The sequence below is a fragment of the Gasterosteus aculeatus genome, chromosome 17 (assembly GCF_964276395.1).
Source record: "Gasterosteus aculeatus chromosome 17, fGasAcu3.hap1.1, whole genome shotgun sequence".
Taxonomy (NCBI): Eukaryota; Metazoa; Chordata; class Actinopteri; order Perciformes; family Gasterosteidae; genus Gasterosteus; species Gasterosteus aculeatus.
In genome coordinates this window covers 13,434,908-13,453,976 of record NC_135705.1, presented here as the reverse complement: position 1 = coordinate 13,453,976, position 19,069 = coordinate 13,434,908, and the positions used below count along the sequence as shown (strand labels likewise).

At 42.4% G+C, this 19,069-nt stretch overlaps 1 protein-coding gene across 6 annotated transcripts in view; it reads left to right on the top strand.

Annotated features, from left to right (window-relative positions):
• The first annotated feature begins 345 nt into the window (after positions 1 to 345).
• Positions 346 to 19,069, top strand: part of kif21b (kinesin family member 21B) — a 143,944-nt gene continuing 125,220 nt past the window's right edge. For all 6 annotated transcript variants that reach the window (XM_078092401.1, XM_078092399.1, XM_078092397.1 and 3 more), the window contains exons 1-2: positions 346 to 534; positions 782 to 1,291. In XM_078092401.1, coding sequence (XP_077948527.1) covers positions 1,251 to 1,291 — 41 coding nt within the window. In that variant the 5' untranslated portion in view covers positions 346 to 534; positions 782 to 1,250. The remainder of the gene's footprint in view (positions 535 to 781; positions 1,292 to 19,069) is intronic.

The following is a 19,069-nucleotide window of genomic DNA, read 5'->3' as shown; positions in this document are numbered from 1 at the left end:
TGACTGTGCTTGGCAAACAGTTTGTCAGTATTTCACGCCAGTCTGAGATAATGAAGAGTGGACAGGCAGTGGACATATGGTACCTGGGATGGATCCGTTACTGAAGTCCTAAAGAAACCTGGCTGTGAGAGGAAACTAAATTGAGGAGAAGTTGGTGGAAAAGATCCAGAATAAATATTGAGGAACAAGTGAGAGGAACAGATGTTAGCATCATATCTGTTCGACTCATTTTAGAGAAAGAATTTTCAATTTCTCCTTTTCAAGAAATCTGACTCTGCAGCAGAGGGAAGTGACGCTATTGTGACTTCCCTTTTCCAAACGAGCAAATTAACTCACACTAACGTTCGCAGGAGTTTCAACCTTTGAGGCGTTTAAACCAGTTGTCCCTCCTCTTCGTCATGGGAATAGTCTCCCCCCAGTTAATGGCAGTTTAACTGACCGCTGGTAGTCTGTGTGATGTAAATTAGGTGTATGATTTGGGGGGGACATACCGGCCAATCGAGCCCGCTGATTGGTCTATAATGTCGGATAGTGGTGAGTCTGATCCAACAGTTAGTCCAACTGCATGTCAATCGAATACGATTATGCTGCTTTCAGGAGCTCCTCGTATTATTCTGTTATTATATGAAGTGCAATTAATTTCCCCACAGCTTTCTTATTTTAAGAATATTATCCGAAATATGAGCAATATCGGGCACGGTTTCAACTATTGTTGTTTAAACACGTCTCTTGTTAGTCAACCAACTTTATGTAAGTGATATGGATTTAACATCCCTTCCAGGCTGTGGATTTTGGAGACGCCAATGCCCTCTGCGCGAACGCTGCCAATGGGGTTTGAGATTTTTCCAACAGCCCCTGAACGCCGCAGTATCCCCTCCACTTCACCGTCTCAGCGCCGATTCAACGTGATAGCGGCGCCTCACAGAGAGCCGGTGTGGTTTCAGACTGCAGAGCGCTGAAATGCTTCACTCTTACGCACTTTAAACAGGATGTAGCGTCTGAGACAGATTACGGAAATAAAAAATCGTGATTAAACTCCGCAATGTGACAAACAACCACTGAGTCACACATGACAGCGGCGGAGAAGAAGACGGGAGGAGTCCCGATGAGGAAGCTCATCTCCCGCAGGTCTTGACGGCTGTCCCGCAGACCCGAGGCTCCGCCACAGAACTGTACGGTCACACGCACCGAAGACCCATCATAGCCGAATTACTCCACCAAATCCCCGTCGGTGGATACTGAAGGCGACGATGGCGAGCCAGGGCGACTGCTGTGTGAAGGTTGCTTTGAGGTAAGCCTCCGACGCGTGCACGCTGGACATCTGCCGACTTTGGCAAACCATATTGTGTCTGTGCCTCCTGGCGATCACACAAATGCATCCGGCCACGCTGTGGTGTGATTTTACCCCTCTCGTCAGCTTCTCTGCACGTTGCAGGGGACACAGAGAAAAGAGCAGGAACATCTCGTTTTGTAACACATGGGTGGTGCTCTGCACAGTATTGATAAGGCGAGGCAAAGCATGTGCCAGCACCACGCTACCTGAGTATTTTCCTTTTTTGGAGGGCATTCCGTTCTCTTGGGCATTACCTGTCCGAGAAGCGGCTTGCGTTCATGATTGAACATGGGATGAAGTGACAGGACATCTGCAGCCAATCCCTTTTTTGTAATATTTTTCTTGCAGGCAACTGTACCTGCTGTGTCTTCTTATCAAGACCGTGTCTAGTGAGCGCCTTGCATGTGTATGGAAGAGCTGGCTCCACAGCCAGACAAAAACGGAAAAAAGGAATCAAGCACAAAGAGATGTTCTCCTTCAGAGCTTTGTCATTCAATGCCTTTGTTGGGGTTGCACCCAAAAGCTCAGGCAGCAGAGCAGACATTGGAGATATTAGCGGCCCATTGATTGTGTGTGCCAAGACCAAATGCATATTGAGGGGGATCCCCTTCATGTGCATATAGCGGCACTAGGTGCCTCTCTGACTGGAGTGTGATTCTCTCTGCATATGTCAAATATCAATTGTTTTTTTGCAGTGTGTGGGGCTGAGGCGGTGGTCTGACCGACCCACTGTCCTTTAACTCCGACCCTCCCAGAGTCAGTCATGTCAGCTAATGAATCCCAATTGGCCATACTGACGATCTTTATAATAAAATAATAAGAAATCTGCTGTCCTTACACATAGTGTTGTAGTGCAAATGTTAATCAACTGCATCAAAGTACCAGTGACATTTAACTAGTCCTCTCTAAAGACCCCTTTTGAGGGCCTCCAACCTAGGGCTGTGCGGTATGGCCAAAAATCCATATCACGGTATTTATTTAGAAAGATTCTAACGGTATCCCAGTATGTGACAGTATTGCTTTTTCTAGTAATCACATTAATTCATTGACACGCCACACAGCTACACGAACCGCTCACCCCCTGGTCAGCCGAACCCACTGTACTACTACCCCTCGGCCGGACCATTTGCCCGACTACCACCCACCCCTCTGAAGTTGTAAACCTAGTGGAAACACTGGTGTGTTAGCTTGTTGTGGCTGCTAGAGTTGCCACCAGAGGCTCGACAGACTTTGCAATAGTTTTGTTATCTAACGTAGCTTACGTCGGATTTTCCAAAACCAAAACCCCTCCAAACAGACACAGCTCATCTCCTGGCCACAGGTTGTGTTTGTGCATCTCTGGTCTCTTGTTGTTCCTCCTGTATCACTCTTTTCCGTGTTTTCATGTAGCAACAGAGTTACTTGTTGTTGTGTGCTGTACCCAACATGCAGTTCGGCGGGGTCATTTTTAGAAATGTGCAATTATTAGTGTTACAAATTGTTTCTGTGTTGTGGTGTTTTACCCTGTGAAAGAGTGTTTGTTGTTGGTCATTCATTATCGTTATAAAGTTCAATCAATCTCAACAAGACAACTAGCTCCGACCGCTCTGCGCTCCGAGATGACGTGTAAAATAAATTCTGCCACCTGCAGAAGAGCAATGTCAGTTAGGGCATAACGGTACGTGAGAAATTCATACCGTACGGAAATCTTATACCAGTATACTGTTTGAACCGGTATACCGCCCAGCCCTACTCCAACCTCAGTTTGTGAACAATTGATCAAACCTAGTGGGGGTTGATTGGGGGTGGGACCAGTATAGCAGCCTTTTACGACGAGCATTACAACCGTTGGCCCTATTTCCCCAGGGGATGTTTCAGAGTCACTTGTCAATCAGCCGCTGAGTGCATCTCCTTTTGTGCTTGTGCACGGCGACAACTGTAACAGGAAGTGGGGTGGGTGGTGTTTGCAAAAAAGCAGAGAGAGATGGTGAAAAGAGAAGCCAATGGGACAGCTGGTGGCTGCAGCTGAAGTTATTGATTGAAGTCTAAAAGAGGCTTGTTGTGTAACTGAATGAGGGGAGGTGACACATTTGGCTTCACACACCACCTATACACCTGTGTGTTTAGCTGTCTTGTTTTGTTGTGCGATTTTGACAACGTGATTGTCAGTGTGTGAGCATATTTTCAAATTCCGCAATAGTGTAAAATCGGCACAGAGGGCATTATAGTTAGAGCAGTGCAGTGTTTCAAATCTGTTTAATTAGCACAAGCTCCACATTGTAATTAAACAGTTGGTGTGATTAGATGACTACGCTGGTGGGCGAGCCAGCGCTTCCACCTTTTAATCATGTGTGATCTGTGTGTGCACTTTACATGCCCTGTGAATGCAACCAAAAGCGACTGCATTCACAGGACCCCACAAATAAACACGGAGAAGGATGACTTCCTGCCGTATAAGTGACTGTTTTCCCAATGATCGCCATGAGCGCTTTCTTTTCCTCTGAGAACGTTGGCTGCTTATAGGAACGGATGGTGTGTAATTGCTAACATGTTTCGCAGGTCCCGCAGGTTCTGCAAGTCCGGAGCTATAAACAGCCTGCTTTGAGCAGCCTACTTAAAACTAGGTACTTGCATGTGTGAGTATGCATTTGAAAGGCAATGAGGTTGTCATAAGGGCCAAACAACACACTCACTCGCACACACACACACAGAGACACACAGTCTGAGTCAGCATCCATTTCCAGTATGTCTGCACTGCCTTCCCTAAACAACGGCCACATAACCAGTGACCTACAATGAGCTGCAATCCTACATTCAGACCCACAAAAACAGATGTTGGTATGGCAAACACAAGCACATATATATATACGCACACTGACCGTCAACTGTTCTGCATTGCAGTCAGGTCTAACATGCTTGTAGTGTAACTCTAAGAGTAACTAAGTGGCCGTTGTAACATTGTTTCTGGCTTCACTGTTTCATCTTCATAGAGCCGTATTCCGTATTCAAAAATGCAACAGACAGGCTTAGGAGAAGACGCATATTTCCTGTGTCTCAACCAGTCGAACCCACACATGCTCACAATCATGTTCACGTATGAACGGTTTCACTTCATCAGAGTGTGCATGTGCTGTTATAATTGTCAAGAAGTCAACTTGTGTGTGTGTTTGCCATATATTGTGTTTAAATTGAAAGAGAATTGCGAGTTTTTTAAAATGTTAATTTGCATATCAATGTCTTTGTCGTTTCTCTGCAGCTCTGCCACACTGATATCAGACCCGTGAGCGACTCTTGTCTCCCACTAAAATGCTAAGTCAGCCCGTGTATAAATAAGACACAAAGACCTATGTGTTCTGAGCTGTTGTGGTCTCTGAGCTTGTGACTGGTGCCTGATGTTCTCTGAGTCTTCCTCAAGGCTTTCCTCAATCACTACTTTTAGATTTGTTGCCAGCAAATGACCTGGAGGAATTACAAATAATTGATTCCTCAATCCTGTGTATTTCATGCCTTTTTATAATAACAGCTATGAGCCTAAATGGGGAAAAAAATTGCAAAATTTCAACACAGAACAAGTGTTGTGACATAGTGGTTGTTCCTTTTTTAAAAGCAATCTGTCTGGTCCTCTGCTCACATTTTGATCAACCAGACCAAAATGGTGCTTTGCAGAAACACAGATGTTTTTTACGAATCCATGAAAGTGCTGCAGACCTTTGCCACCCATGACCAAAACACTGGCTTCAAAACAAAACGGGAGCAGCAGGTTACTACAGCGGAAGAGGCCTCAAAGCTGATACACAAAGCCTTTTAAAGTCAGAGTTTTTTGTTGGCGGACAAATGTCCTGTGCAGGCCACCAGTCTCGCCTGTTTCCTGTGTGTGTGTTAACAGTCTGCCACTCAGGCTCTGTCTGGGTTACACTTCTCTCCAGGGGGTTGTCTTTAAAATGGCTTGACTCTAGTGGGAAATGGTGTACAAAAATGCGTTTTTGTGTGTGGGACTATGCATCAGCCCACAAGTGTGTACTAGTCACCGGGTAGTGCTGCAATGTAATCCCTTCACGGATGCATTCTTGGTCTCAACATTTGGGTAAGCCCATTGACCAGCTCGCTGCAGATCCCCAGTCGGGAAAGGTTAAATCGGTATTCCTTTTGTTGTCGGGAGTCACCGCCGTAGTTGTTTCTAATCAGCTATTTGGCCGCTGCCGAGGGGAGAGGAGCAGGAAACGTGACTGAGCACACACACCGAGGTCCACAGCTCTGCGCATCACTTCCTCCTCACTGCTACCATACTGGTCACGAGTTCTTTTTTGTTGTTGCACTGTTCTGTGCGAGTGTCCTTTGTGGGCTAAAGAAGAGGCCTTGTCCACAAGGGCTCAGTATTGTGTGTTCGGTGCGCTTGTTGTATGACTGCAGTCTAAATGAAACTAGCCTGGGACACGAGGCTTGAAAGCTGATAGGAACATCCTGTTCAGACCAAATGACGCAGTGATGCATGGAAGTCAAGAAGCAGAACGTTAAATGACAGTAGTTAGCTTAAAAATTATAATACTGAATGTTTTGTTATTCACCTATAGTAACTGACCCGTGATAAGGCTTTTCAGGCTCAGGGGCTTTACAGATTGTGGCTGATGAGCGGCTAAAGGTCTGCAGGACAAAGAAGCTACAGGTTAACGAGCTACGAAATGCAATCCTGGTTTTCCAAACAAAAACACATCTCCTGTTAATGGCACATCCTCTGTAATGTTTGCATAGTGTGCCGGTACTAGAAAGGTACTGCGGTACCCTCACGTTGAAAACAATATGATTTTGCACTGGAGTGGAAGAGGTTGAGAAGATTGAGAGTGGGCTCCTCCTGCTCGGACGTGAACTTTGATTCAAGCTGCACGTTGAGATTCAGGGAAACTCATCCTGGATCTGTAAGACAAATAATGAAATCTAAAACATATTAACAAGCGTACACATGGTTCTTAATGCTGTGTTCACACAGAGTAATTTAGAGCCAAATAACCTCAAATAGCCCGCGAGTAAGCTCATGTGACTAAAACGCGTCTGGTTATAACATGCATATTACTGGTTAACAGTTGCCCTTAATGACTGACCTGAAACCAGCGTTCACAGGCAGGTGTGACGTCAGGCCGAGAGGAGACCATCGAAACCACAACGTCACTGCGATAGAGAACACAAAAAGATGGCGGTGTGAGTCTCCTGCTAGGTCTCAGCACAGGGAACGCGGGGACTGTGTGACTAACGTTACGTTACTAACGCCGGTGAACTTGTGATAGTCAGCAAAACACCGGCCACAGCGTGGACAAAACACATTAACACACTATAGCTTAATATAACGCCAGGTTAGTTTCTTTCACTGACTATTCCCCAGATTTACAGCGCAGTAAAGTTGGCTTGTTTGTTAACTTCACAGAACAGCAAAAGAATGTTAAACTGCTTCAACAACTTGGTTATAATGCGTTCGTTCACTAACACAGGTCTTACCTTCAGGAGAACAGCATGCCTTCCACACGTGGGGCGGATGTCCACGTGGTTCAAAATGCGTGGGACGGAAGTGTCACTCAATTGAAAACAACTTACTGTAAATTAGTAAAATTCATAATTTTGCTGCATATTAAACTTTACCTATACAATATAATTAAAGTCTACGCAGTGATTCACAGCTGATTTTACTAAAGCAAATTGAAGTAACATTTAATTAATAAATAAACAACTTTTATTAAATTCAAAACTGTACTTAATCTTTTTTATTATGTAACGGTTACTATTATTTATTTAGTAGATATTAATTAACGCCAATCTAACGCCAGTTAGGCTTTTGCTCCGTAGTCTGAATGAGGGCATCCATTTCTACAACATAAAATACATTTTTCTCTGCTCTTTTGAGGCAACTTTCTTCTCTGATGACGATACGTCTTCTGGAACTTGCCTCGTCCTTGTAATTTTACATGCTCAAGCTCGTCCGGTCTTTATGCAAAGTAAAGCACGAAACTGTTACCAAAATGTTGGAAGGTCACCAGCTTTCTCTCCCCCACCCCTCAGCTCCTTGCACCTTCTATTCACTCTTCCTTAGACAGACACACACACACACACACACACACACACACACACACACACACTAGGGCTGTCAACGAATATTCTATATTGGAATATAGATATATATGTTAAAAACAACTTTTCGAATGTGAAAAAAACATTCAAATGTAAAAAAAAACAAAAAAAACTGCGGAGCGCGCCTGACTACTGACTATATATTGCATGAATAAAATAGGCCAGATAGGCTACAACAGCTTCATGCACTGGTTTGATTATTTCCGTTTTATCCCAAGGAAAAGTTCTGTGTTTACCAGCACAGCTCGCTCGGAGCGTTCAATGTCGGTACTGTAAAACTCAGTTTCAATCACTGAATGAAGCCTGCCGTATGTGGGACAAGAATCGCGACCTTAAATTGCTTGGACAAAACTCTTGATCAGCACTCCACTTTTGTTTCATCATTGTGGTTCATTTAACGCGCAGAGAGCGCGACGGTGCAGTAGAGAGAGAGCGTGTGTGCGAGCGAGCGAGAGATCTGCGGTCTTGCGGTCTTGGCCTAATTTTTGTGTATGTTGTTAAATATGTTTAAACTTTTTAAATTACCTATACAAGTAGTTATGTCCCGTTGTATAAATTTGTCCAGTTATTTCAACCAGATATTTGAATATATGTGTTTTTTTAAAGCGGATATTCGAACATTGTTTTTGAGCAATTTTGACAGCCCTAACACACACACACACACACACACACACACCATCTGTATTTATTTGAATCCATCCATTTTAATTCAATAAGGAATGAAAGGCGCTTCAGTATTAACATTTGCATTACCTGTTATCCAAGTTTCATCATATGTCAGTAGTTGGCCTTCTAAACCGTCCTAACTATAATGATTCATGCTGCTTGAACACAAGAAAACGTTTCCATGGTCTTTATAGTCGTCACAGAACATATTTGATTGATTCTTTGGTATTTGTGTGAGCGTGAAATACATATCTCGTAGAGCCTGCTGTGATCTGAATACATTGATAATACAACCATACAACTGATAAATGTGTTTTGACATTATTGTGGTCATTCAGGAATCACAGGGGATGTGTGTGTGTGTGTGTGTGTGTGTGTGTGTGTGTGGTGGGGGGGCTAGCAGAGGCCCTTTAAACAGGGCACCTCTCGACTGAGCGTAGACAGAGGACGCAGTGTGAATGAGTCTGATGTCACTGCAGGTCTTTGTGCTCTGTGCTGAGTGTGCACACTCGCACTGCAAGGGCAGGCAATCCGAGGGTGAAGGGGGATGAACAACCGGCTATATTTTTAGAGAGGAAGGTAGAAAGGAAGGGGCAGAAGAAAGAGGTCTACAGAGTCTATTTCTGATGTCATCTTTGTTTTATTAACTGCTTTCCATCCCCAGAAAGAGGAATGCTTCCTGCAATTCAACACAACAAATACAAAGAAAAAATAACGCGAGTTTAGGGGACAGAATTGGGCGGAGTAGAGAAAGGAGTGTGTGTCTCTTCTGTTGTCAATAGGGCTACTGTAGCATGCAAATATGAGCTCTTAGCCAAACATGCAATCACTGTGTGTCTGCACGGCCGTGTGTGTGTGTGCGCGTTTGAGCATCGTGTGTATGAATAATTTGAGCTGCACGTGTTTGCTTTAGTCCCGCAGAGAGAGAAGGAGACAGAGGTGTTGTGTCTGGACTGTATAAAGTCTATTTACTTCTCTAATTCAATGTTTGAAGTTCTTTCTTAACAATCTAAAATTATATTCTCCTCTGCTTTCTTATCTGTTTAAAATGGCTTGCCATTGGATCGTAGTGTGTAATTAATTGCTTGATAGCTTATGTATCTCTTTAAGCATTCACTTCAACAAACGGACATGCACATCTTTCTTCCACTAAAAGCTTTCCTGAAGCATTGCACACTCTAATCCGGTCAGCCTTTATGTCACTATATCCATCTGAAATGGATTGATTCATATTTAGCTCGGGAGGAAAAGGAGACATTATGGACGAGACAAAAGATGTGAAGACCTGAATTAGTGGCAGACTGTGTTTGTAAATGGTAATGGTAAATGGCCTGTACTTGTATAGCGCTTTTCTAGTCTTCTGACCACTCAAAGCGCTTTAACACTACATGACATCATTCACCCATTCACACCCATTCATACACTGATGACAGGAGAACCATACACAGTGACACCTGCCATCAGTAACTCAAAGTAACATTCACACACTGTAGTCGCAGCTACAGGAGCAATGTTGGGTTAAGTGTCTTGCCCAAGGACACAATGACATGCGGGCCTGGGATCGAACCCACAACCCTCTGATTGGAGGACGACCGTGCTCCCCACTCACCCACAGTCGCTGTGTGCACGCTTCACTAGAGCTGCTATGCAGATTTGGAGGGGTGTATGTATGTGTGTGTTTGTTTGAGACCAGCTGGCCCATAATCACCTTCAGTGCTAAGTAGATTAATCACTGCTGGAGTTTGTCTCTGAGTTTGTTTTGTGTTGGGGGTGAACTGAGAGACAGCAGAACAATGCTTTAAAAGCGTTTATTTTATCACTAGATAAGCATAGAACATTACAATGCATCCCCTTTAATTGTTGGAATGCATTGAGATGCATTCCAAGTATTGTTCTTCGAATCTTTATTGTTGGAATGCATTGAGATGCATTCCAAGTATTGTTCTTCGAATCTTTATTCCGACTTATTGTTGGAATGCATTAACGATGCATTCCAAGTATTGTTCTTCGAATCTTTATTGTTGGAATGCATTGAGATGCATTCCAAGTATTGTTCTTCGAATCTTTATTGTTGGAATGCATTAACGATGCATTCCAAGTATTGTTCTTCGAATCTTTATTCTTCAGCTTCTTCTTCTATTTCTTCCGCGGCACCTTTCAACTCCTTCACACTTTCAGCTATTTAAACCGTTCAAATATTAAAATGTTCAGCTCCTTTCTGGCTTGAGGGCTATGACTTTTCAGCTTTCTACCTCTTATGCTTGAATTTATATAAATCAATAATCATTAATATTTTAACATGGTTTTCAAATGGAGTTTGCTTTCAAATCCTCCTAAACTTCTTCAACTTTCAGATTTTTCAGCTTTGCAAATCTTTCAGCTACAGACACCATTTAAACTTTCAAATGTTGACACAGGTCTAAACTATTTTATGAAAAAAACTGCTTGTGGATATCTATTGTACTTTTTTCATAATCACTGATTATGTTTCACTAGTTCTTCGCTCCGTTTCTGACTTTTACATGAGTGTGTATTGCGTCTGCTACAGTGGAGAGCTCGAGGCTAGAGTGTGGGGCATCGCAGGAATCTGGTTAAAAAAATATGGAACTTCTGTCCTTGCAGCCAAAGTATACACTCTAGAGGCTTCATTTCTTCAGATTAATGAGGGTATGGTTGTGCTGATTGGATTAATGTGTTCATGGAATCCCAGAGTTTTTTAGTTTTGGCGCAAGGAGTGTTTGAGTGACACAACCTCTGCCAAAAGCCCCATAGGCTCCAATACAAATCTGCCGACATATTTCTCACAAAAATCCACAAGGTACACGTTCTGTCAACGGCCATAGGAGCCGTATTCATTACCGGACAGACATAAAAGCACATCCACGCGTTCGGTAGAGTCTTGGGTCTCATACAAACGCCGTATTTTTTAGATAGCTGTTATAGTTTTGCGCTGGTTCTCATTTGTTTGAGGTGTGGATTCTGTGTAACTCGCTGTCCTGTGTCTGCACTTTTGCAGCCGCACAGGTGCGTCGTTGTCGTGGTTACGAGCACTCACACGCTGCAGGATCTGTCTGTGGCTCACAGCTGCTCCTTGTGACCTGATTAGTGGAGTCACATGACGCAGCTATGCTTTCTGTCAACAGACCAATATAATAAAGACACTCGCCCCCCCTCCCCCCTCCACCCTGACCTCTACTTACTGTTAATCACTGTCAGTCAGTCAGTCAGTCTAATTCTCCTCCCCTCTCCCTCTCTTCCTCACCACCATTCCCTTCCTCACCCTCTCACCCTCCCTCCCTCTATCTACACCCCCCCACCCCACCCAATCCAATAGGTGCGCCGTTGCCGTGGTTACTCGTAAACACGCTGCAGTATCTCTGTGTGACTCACAGCTGCTCCAATGACGTAATTAGTGGAGTCACATGACGCAGCTATGCTTTCTGTCAACAGACCAATATGATAAAGACACTAGCCCCCCCTCCCCCCTCCCCCCTGACCTCTACTTACTGTTAATCACTCTCAGTCAGTCAGTCAGTCTAATTCTCCTCCCCTCTCCCTCTCTTCCTCACCACCATTCCCTTCCTCACCCTCTCACCCTCCCTCCCTCTATCTACACCCCCCCACCCCACCCAATCCAATAGGTGCGCCGTTGCCGTGGTTACTCGTAAACACGCTGCAGTATCTCTGTGTGTGACTCACAGCTGCTCCAATGACGTGATTAGTGGAGTCACATGACGCAGCTATGCTTTCTGTCAACAGACCAATATGATAAAGACACTCGCCCCCCCTCCCCCCTCCACCCTGACCTCTTCTCACTGTTAATCACTCAGTCAGTCAGTATGTCTGTCTATTTCTCCTCCTCTCTCTCTCCCTCTATCTCTTCCTCACCACCCCTCCCTTCCTCACCCTCTCACCCTCCCTCCCTCTATCTACACCCCCCCAACCCACCCAATCCAATCATTTCAAAATAAAAGCCACATGGAGGGAATTTTTACTGTAATGTTTGTGATGAGGCCTATTAATTAAAAACTTCTTAGTTTGAATAACAAACATTCTGTCTCCCACTACGAATATTACTCGTACTTCTAGTACTACAACTGATACTTCTACTACCATACTACTAGTATTTCTACTGCTATTAATACTACAACTACTACTAATGTTATTACAAATACGACTATGGCTAATAGTATTACAGCTGTTTCTACTGCTATTGATACTAAACCTACTATTACTGCTAGTACTACTAATACCACAATTATAACTAATACTACTACTAATATTACTACAAACAATTTTAAACAAATTTAAGCTCCTGCAACTTCTGTTTTTAGAAAATCTATTGAAATTCAGCTTCCCCACTTCCTGTATTTTCAGCAGTTCTTTAAAATAATTTCAGCTATTCTTATGCCTCTATCAACAGCAATTTTTCACTATTCATTTCTGTATTTTTTTGCAATATTTCAAATTTATTTCAGCTGTTTTCATTTCTGCTTTTTCAGCAAATCTATTGAAATTCCTTTCAGCTTCTCCCATTTCTGTATTTTCAGCAATTTCAAATTCATTTCAGCTTTTCTAATATCTATAATTTCAGCAAATGTATTCAAATTCCCTTCAACTTTCTGTATTTTCAGCTATTTTAAAAAGTTCATTTCAGCTTTCAGCTTTTTGCATTCCAACGCATTTTCAGCAGGAAATGCATTTTCTAGTTATGTTTCTTCTATTTCTTCCGCGCCCCCTTTCAACTCCTTCACATTTTCAGCTATTAAAATCCTTCAAATATTAAAATGTTCAGCTCCTTTCTGGCTTGAGGGCTATGACTTTTCAGCTTTCTACCTCTTATGCTTGAATTTATATAAATCAATAATCATTAATATTTTAACATGGTTTTCAAATGGAGTTTGCTTTCAAATCCTCCTAAACTTCTTCAACTTTCAGATTTTTCAGCTTTGCAAATCTTTCAGCTACAGACACCATTTAAACTTTTAAATGTTGACACAAGTCTTAACTATTTTATGAAAAAAACTGCTTCTTGATATCTATTGTACTTTTTTCATAATCACTGATTATGTTTCACTAGTTCTTCGCTCCGTTTCTGACTTTTACATGAGTGTGTATTGCGTCTGCTAGAGGCGGGACCTCGAGGCTAGAGTGTGGAGCAGCGCAGAAATCTGGTTAAAAAAGTATGGAACTTCTGTCCTTGCAGCCAAAGTATACACTCTAGAGGCTTCATTTCTTCAGATTAATGAGGGTATGGTTGTGCTGATTGGATTAATGTGTTCATGGAATCCCAGAGTTTTTTAGTTTTGGCGCAAGGAGTGTTTGAGTGACACAACCTCTGGCAAAAGCCCCATAGGCTCCAATACAAATCTGCCGACATATTTCTCACAAAAATCCACAAGGTACACGTTTTGTAAACGGCCATAGGAGCCGTATTTATTACCGGACAGACATAAAAACACATCCACGCGTTCGGTAGAGTCTTGGGTCTCATACAAACGCCGTATTTTTTAGATAGCTGTTATAGTTTTGCGCTGGTTCTCATTTGTGTGAGGTGTGGATTCTGTGTAACTTGCTGCCATGTCTCTGTCTTTTGCAGCAGCTCGTTAATGATCACAGGTGCGCCGTTGTCGTGGTTACGAGCACTCACACGCTGCAGGATCTCTGTCTGTGGCTCACAGCTGCTCGCTCCTATGACCTGATTAGTGGAGTCACATGACGCAGCTATGCTTTCTGTCAACAGACCAATATGATAAAGACACTCGCCCCCCCTCCCCCCTCCACCCTGACCTCTACTTACTGTTAATCACTCTCAGTCAGTCAGTCTGTCTAATTCTCCTCCCCTCTCCCTCTCTTCCTCACCACCATTCCCTTCCTCACCCTCTCACCCTCCCTCCCTCTATCTACACCCCCCCACCCCACCCAATGCAATAGGTGCGCCGTTGCCGTGGTTACTCGTAAACACGCTGCAGTATCTCTGTCTGTGACTCACAGCTGCTTCTATGACCTGATTAGTGGAGTCACATGACGCAGCTATGCTTTCTGTCAACAGACCAATATGATAAAGACACTCGCCCCCCTCCCCCCTCCACCCTGACCTCTTCTCACTGTTAATCACTCAGTCAGTCAGTCTGTCTAATTCTCCTCCCCTCTCCCTCTCTATCTCTTCCTCACCACCATTCCCTTCCTCACCCTCTCACCCTCCCTCCCTCTATCTACACCCCCCCACCCAATCCATTAGGTGCGCCGTTGTCGTGGTTACTCGCTCACACGCTGCAGGATCTCTGTCTGTGGCTCAAAGCTGCTCCTATGACCTGATTAGTGGAGTCACATGACGCAGCTATGCTTTCTGTCAACAGACCAATATGATAAAGACACTCGCCCCCCCCTCCCCCCTCCACCCTGACCTCTTCTCACTGTTAATCACTCAGTCAGTCAGTATGTCTGTCTATTTCTCCTCCTCTCTCTCTCCCTCTATCTCTTCCTCACCACCCCTACCTTCCTCACCCTCTCACCCTCCCTCCCTCTATCTACACCCCCCCACCCCACCCAATCCAATAATTTCAAAATAAAAGCCCCATGGAGGGAATTTTTACTGTAATGTTTGTGATGAGGCCTATTAATTAAAAACTTCTTAGTTTAATAACAAACATTCTGTCTCCCAACCCCCCCTCACCCAATTCCATCATTACAAACTAAAAGCCTCAATGATTATCTGTACCTTAACCATGAAGCGGTTTCGTTGAAATACGCATTGCTCTTTCAAATACTATAACCACTACGAATATTACTAGTACTTCTAGTAGAACTACAACTGATACTTCTACTACCATACTACTAGTATTTCTACTGCTATTAATACAACTACTACTAATGTTATTAAAAATACTACTATGGCTAATAGTATCAGTATTCCAGCTGTTTCTACTGCTATTGATACTAAACCGACTTCTACTGCTAGTACTAATACCCAAATTACAACTAACATTACTACAAACAATTTTAAACCTCTTTTTATTCATCTCAGCTTTTGTTATTTCTGTACTTTTTAAAATTCATTTAAGCTCCTGCAACTTCTGTTTTGCAATATTTCACATTTATTTCAGCTGTTTTCATTTCTGCTTTTTCAGCAAATCTATTGAAATTCCTTTCAGCTTCTCCCATTTCTGTATTTTCAGCTATTTCAAATTAATTTCAGCTTTTCTAATATCTTTTTTTTCAGCAAATGTATTCAAATTCCCTTCAACTTTCTGTATTTTCAGCTATTTTTAAATATTCAGCAAATGTACTCAAATTCCCTTCAACTTTCTGTATTTTCAGCTATTTTTAAATATTCAGCAAATGTATTCAAATTCCCTTCAACTTTCTGTATTTTCAGCTATTTTTAAATATTCAGTGCAGCTTTCAGCTTTTTGCATTCCAACGCATTTTCAGCAGGAAATGCTTTTTCTAGTTCAACTTATTGTTGGAATGCATTAGATGCATTCCAAGTATTGTTCTTCGAATCTTTATTGTTGGAATGCATTAACGATGCATTCCAAGTATTGTTCTTCGAATCTTTATTCTTCAACTTCATCTTCTTCTATTTCTTCCGCGGCACCTTTCAACTCCTTCACACTTTCAGCTATTAAAATCCTTCAAATATTAAAATGTTCAGCTCCTTTCTGGCTTGAGGGCTATGACTTTTCAGCTTTCTACCTCTTAAGCTTGAATTTATATAAATCAATAATCACTAATATTTAAACATGGTTTTCAAATGGAGATTGTTTTCAAATCCTCCTTAAACTTCTTCAACTTTCAGATATTTCAGCTCCGCCAATCTTTCAGCTACAGACACCATTTCAACTTTCAAATGTTGACACAGGTCTCAACTATTTTATGAAAAAAACTGCTTCTTGATATCTATTGTACTTTTTTCATAATCACTGATTATGTTTCACTAGTTTTTCGCTCCGTTTCTGACTTTTACATGAGTGTGTATTGCGTCTGCTAGAGTGGAGAGCTCGAGGCTAGAGTGTGGGGCATCGCAGGAATCTGGTTAAAAAAGTATGGAACTTCTGTCCTTGCAGCCAAAGTATACACTCTAGAGGCTTCATTTCTTCAGATTAATGAGGGTATGGTTGTGCTGATTGGATTAATGTGTTCATGGAATCCCAGAGTTTTTTAGTTTTGGCGCAAGGAGTGTTTGAGTGACACAACCTCTGCCAAAAGCCCCATAGGCTCCAATACAAATCTGCCGACATATTTCTCACAAAAATCCACAAGGTACACGTTTTGTAAACGGCCATATGAGCCGTATTTATTACCGGACAGACATAAAAAGCACATCCACGCGTTCGGTAGAGTCTTGGGTCTCAAACAAACGCCGTATTTTTTAGATAGCTGTTATAGTTTTGCGCTGGTTCTCATTTGTTTGAGGTGTGGATTCTGTGTAACTCGCTGCCATGTCTCTGCATTTTGCAGCCGTTAATGATCACAGGTGCGCCGTTGTCGTGGTTACGAGCACTCACACGCTGCAGGATCTGTCTGTGGCTCACAGCTGCTCCTTGTGACCTGATTAGTGGAGTCACATGACGCAGCTATGCTTTCTGTCAACAGACCAATATGATAAAGACACTCGCCCCCCCTCCCCCCTCCACCCTGACCTATTCTCACTGTTAATCAGCCAGTCTGTCTGTCTATTTCTCCTCCTCTCTCTCTCCCTCTATCTCTTCCTCACCACCCCTCCCTTCCTCACCCTCTCACCCTCCCTCCCTCTATCTACACCCCCCCACCCCACCCAATCCAATAATTTCAAAATAAAAGCCCCATGGAGGGAATTTTTACTGTAATGTTTGTGATGAGGCCTATTAATTAAAAACTTTTAAGTGTGAATAACAAACATTCTGTCTCCCTCTACGAATATTACTCGTACTTCTAGTACTACAACTGATACTTCTACTACCATACTACTAGTATTTCTACTGCTATTAATACTACAACTACTACTAATGTTATTACAAATACTACTATGGCTAATAGTATTACAGCTGTTTCTACTGCTATTGATACTAAACCTACTATTACTGCTTATACTGCTAGTACTACTAACACCACAATTTCAACTAATACTACTACTAATATTACTACAAACAATTTAAAACAAATTTAAGCTCCTGCAACTTCTGTTTTTAGAAAATCTATTGAAATTCAGCTTCCCCACTTCCTGTATTTTCAGCAGTTCTTTAAAATAATTTCAGCTATTCTTATGCCTCTATCAACAGCAATTTTTCACTATTCATTTCTGTATTTTTTTGCAATATTTCAAATTTATTTCAGCTGTTTTCATTTCTGCTTTTTCAGCAAATCTATTGAAATTCCTTTCAGCTTCTCCCATTTCTGTATTTTCAGCAATTTCAAATTCATTTCAGCTTTTCTAATATCTATAATTTCAGCAAATGTATTCAAATTCCCTTCAACTTTCTGTATTTTCAGCTATTTTAAAAAGTTCATTTCAGCTTTCAGCTTTTTGCATTCCAACGCATTTTCAGCAGGAAATGCATTTTCTAGTTAGTTGGAATGCTTTAAGCATTCCAAGTATTGTTCTTCTAATCTTTATTGTTGGAATGCATTAGATGCATTCCAAGTATTGTTCTTCGAATCTTTATTTCCGACTTATTCTTCTATTTCTTCCGTGGCACCTTTCAACTCCTTCACACTTTCAGCTATTAAAATCCTTCAAATATTAAAATGTTCAGCTTCTTTCCGGCTTCCGGGCTATGACTTTTCAGCTTTCTACCTCTTAAGCTTGAATTTATATAAATCAATAATCATTAATATTTTAACATGGTTTTCAAATAGAGATTGTTTTCAAATCCTCCTTCAACTTCTTCAACTTCTTCAACTTTCAAATATTTCAGCTCCGCCAATCTTTCAGCTACAGACACCATTTCAACTTTCAAATGTTGACACAGGTCTCAACTATTTTATGAAAAAAAATGCTTCTTGATATCTATTGTACTTTTTTCATAATCACTGATTATGTTTCACTAGTTCTTCGCTCCGTTTCTGACTTTTACATGAGTGTGTATTGCGTCTGCTAGAGGGGGACCTCGCAGGCTAGAGTGTGGGGCATCGCAGGAATCTGGTTAAAAAAATATGGAACTTCTGTCCTTGCAGCCAAAGTATACACTCTAGAGGCTTCATTTCTTCAGATTAATGAGGGTATGGTTGTGCTGATTGGATTAATGTGTTCATGGAATCCCAGAGTTTTTTAGTTTTGGCGCAAGGAGTGTTTGAGTGACACAACCTCTGCCAAAAGCCCCATAGGCTCCAATACAAATCTGCCGACATATTTCTCACAAAAATCCACAAGGTACACGTTTTGTAAACGGCCATAGGAGCCGTATTTATTACCGGACAGACATAAAAAGCACATCCACGCGTTCGGTAGAGTCTTGGGTCTCATACAAACGCCGTATTTTTTAGATAGCTGTTATAGTTTTGCGCTGGTTCCCATTTGTTTGAGGTGTGGATTCTGTGTAACTCGCTGTCCTGTGTCTGCCCTCTTGCAGCCGCACAGGTGCGCCGTTGTCGTGGTTACGAGCACTCACACGCTGCAGGATCTGTCTGTGGCTCACAGCTGCTCCTTGTGACCTGATTAGTGGAGTCACATGACGCAGATATGCTTTCTGTCAACAGACCAATATGATAAAGACACTCGCCCCCCCTCCCCCCTCCACCCTGACCTCTACTTACTGTTAATCACTCAGTCAGTCAGTCTGTCTAATTCTCCTCTCTCTCTCTCCCTCTATCTCTTCCTCACCACCCCTCCCTTCCTCACCCTCTCACCCTCCCTCCCTCTATCTACACCCCCCCACCCCACCCAATCCAATAATTTCAAAATAAAAGCCCCATGGAGGGAATTTTTACTGTAATGTTAGTGATGAGGCCTATTAATTAAAAACTTCTTAGTTTGAATAACAAACATTCTGTCTC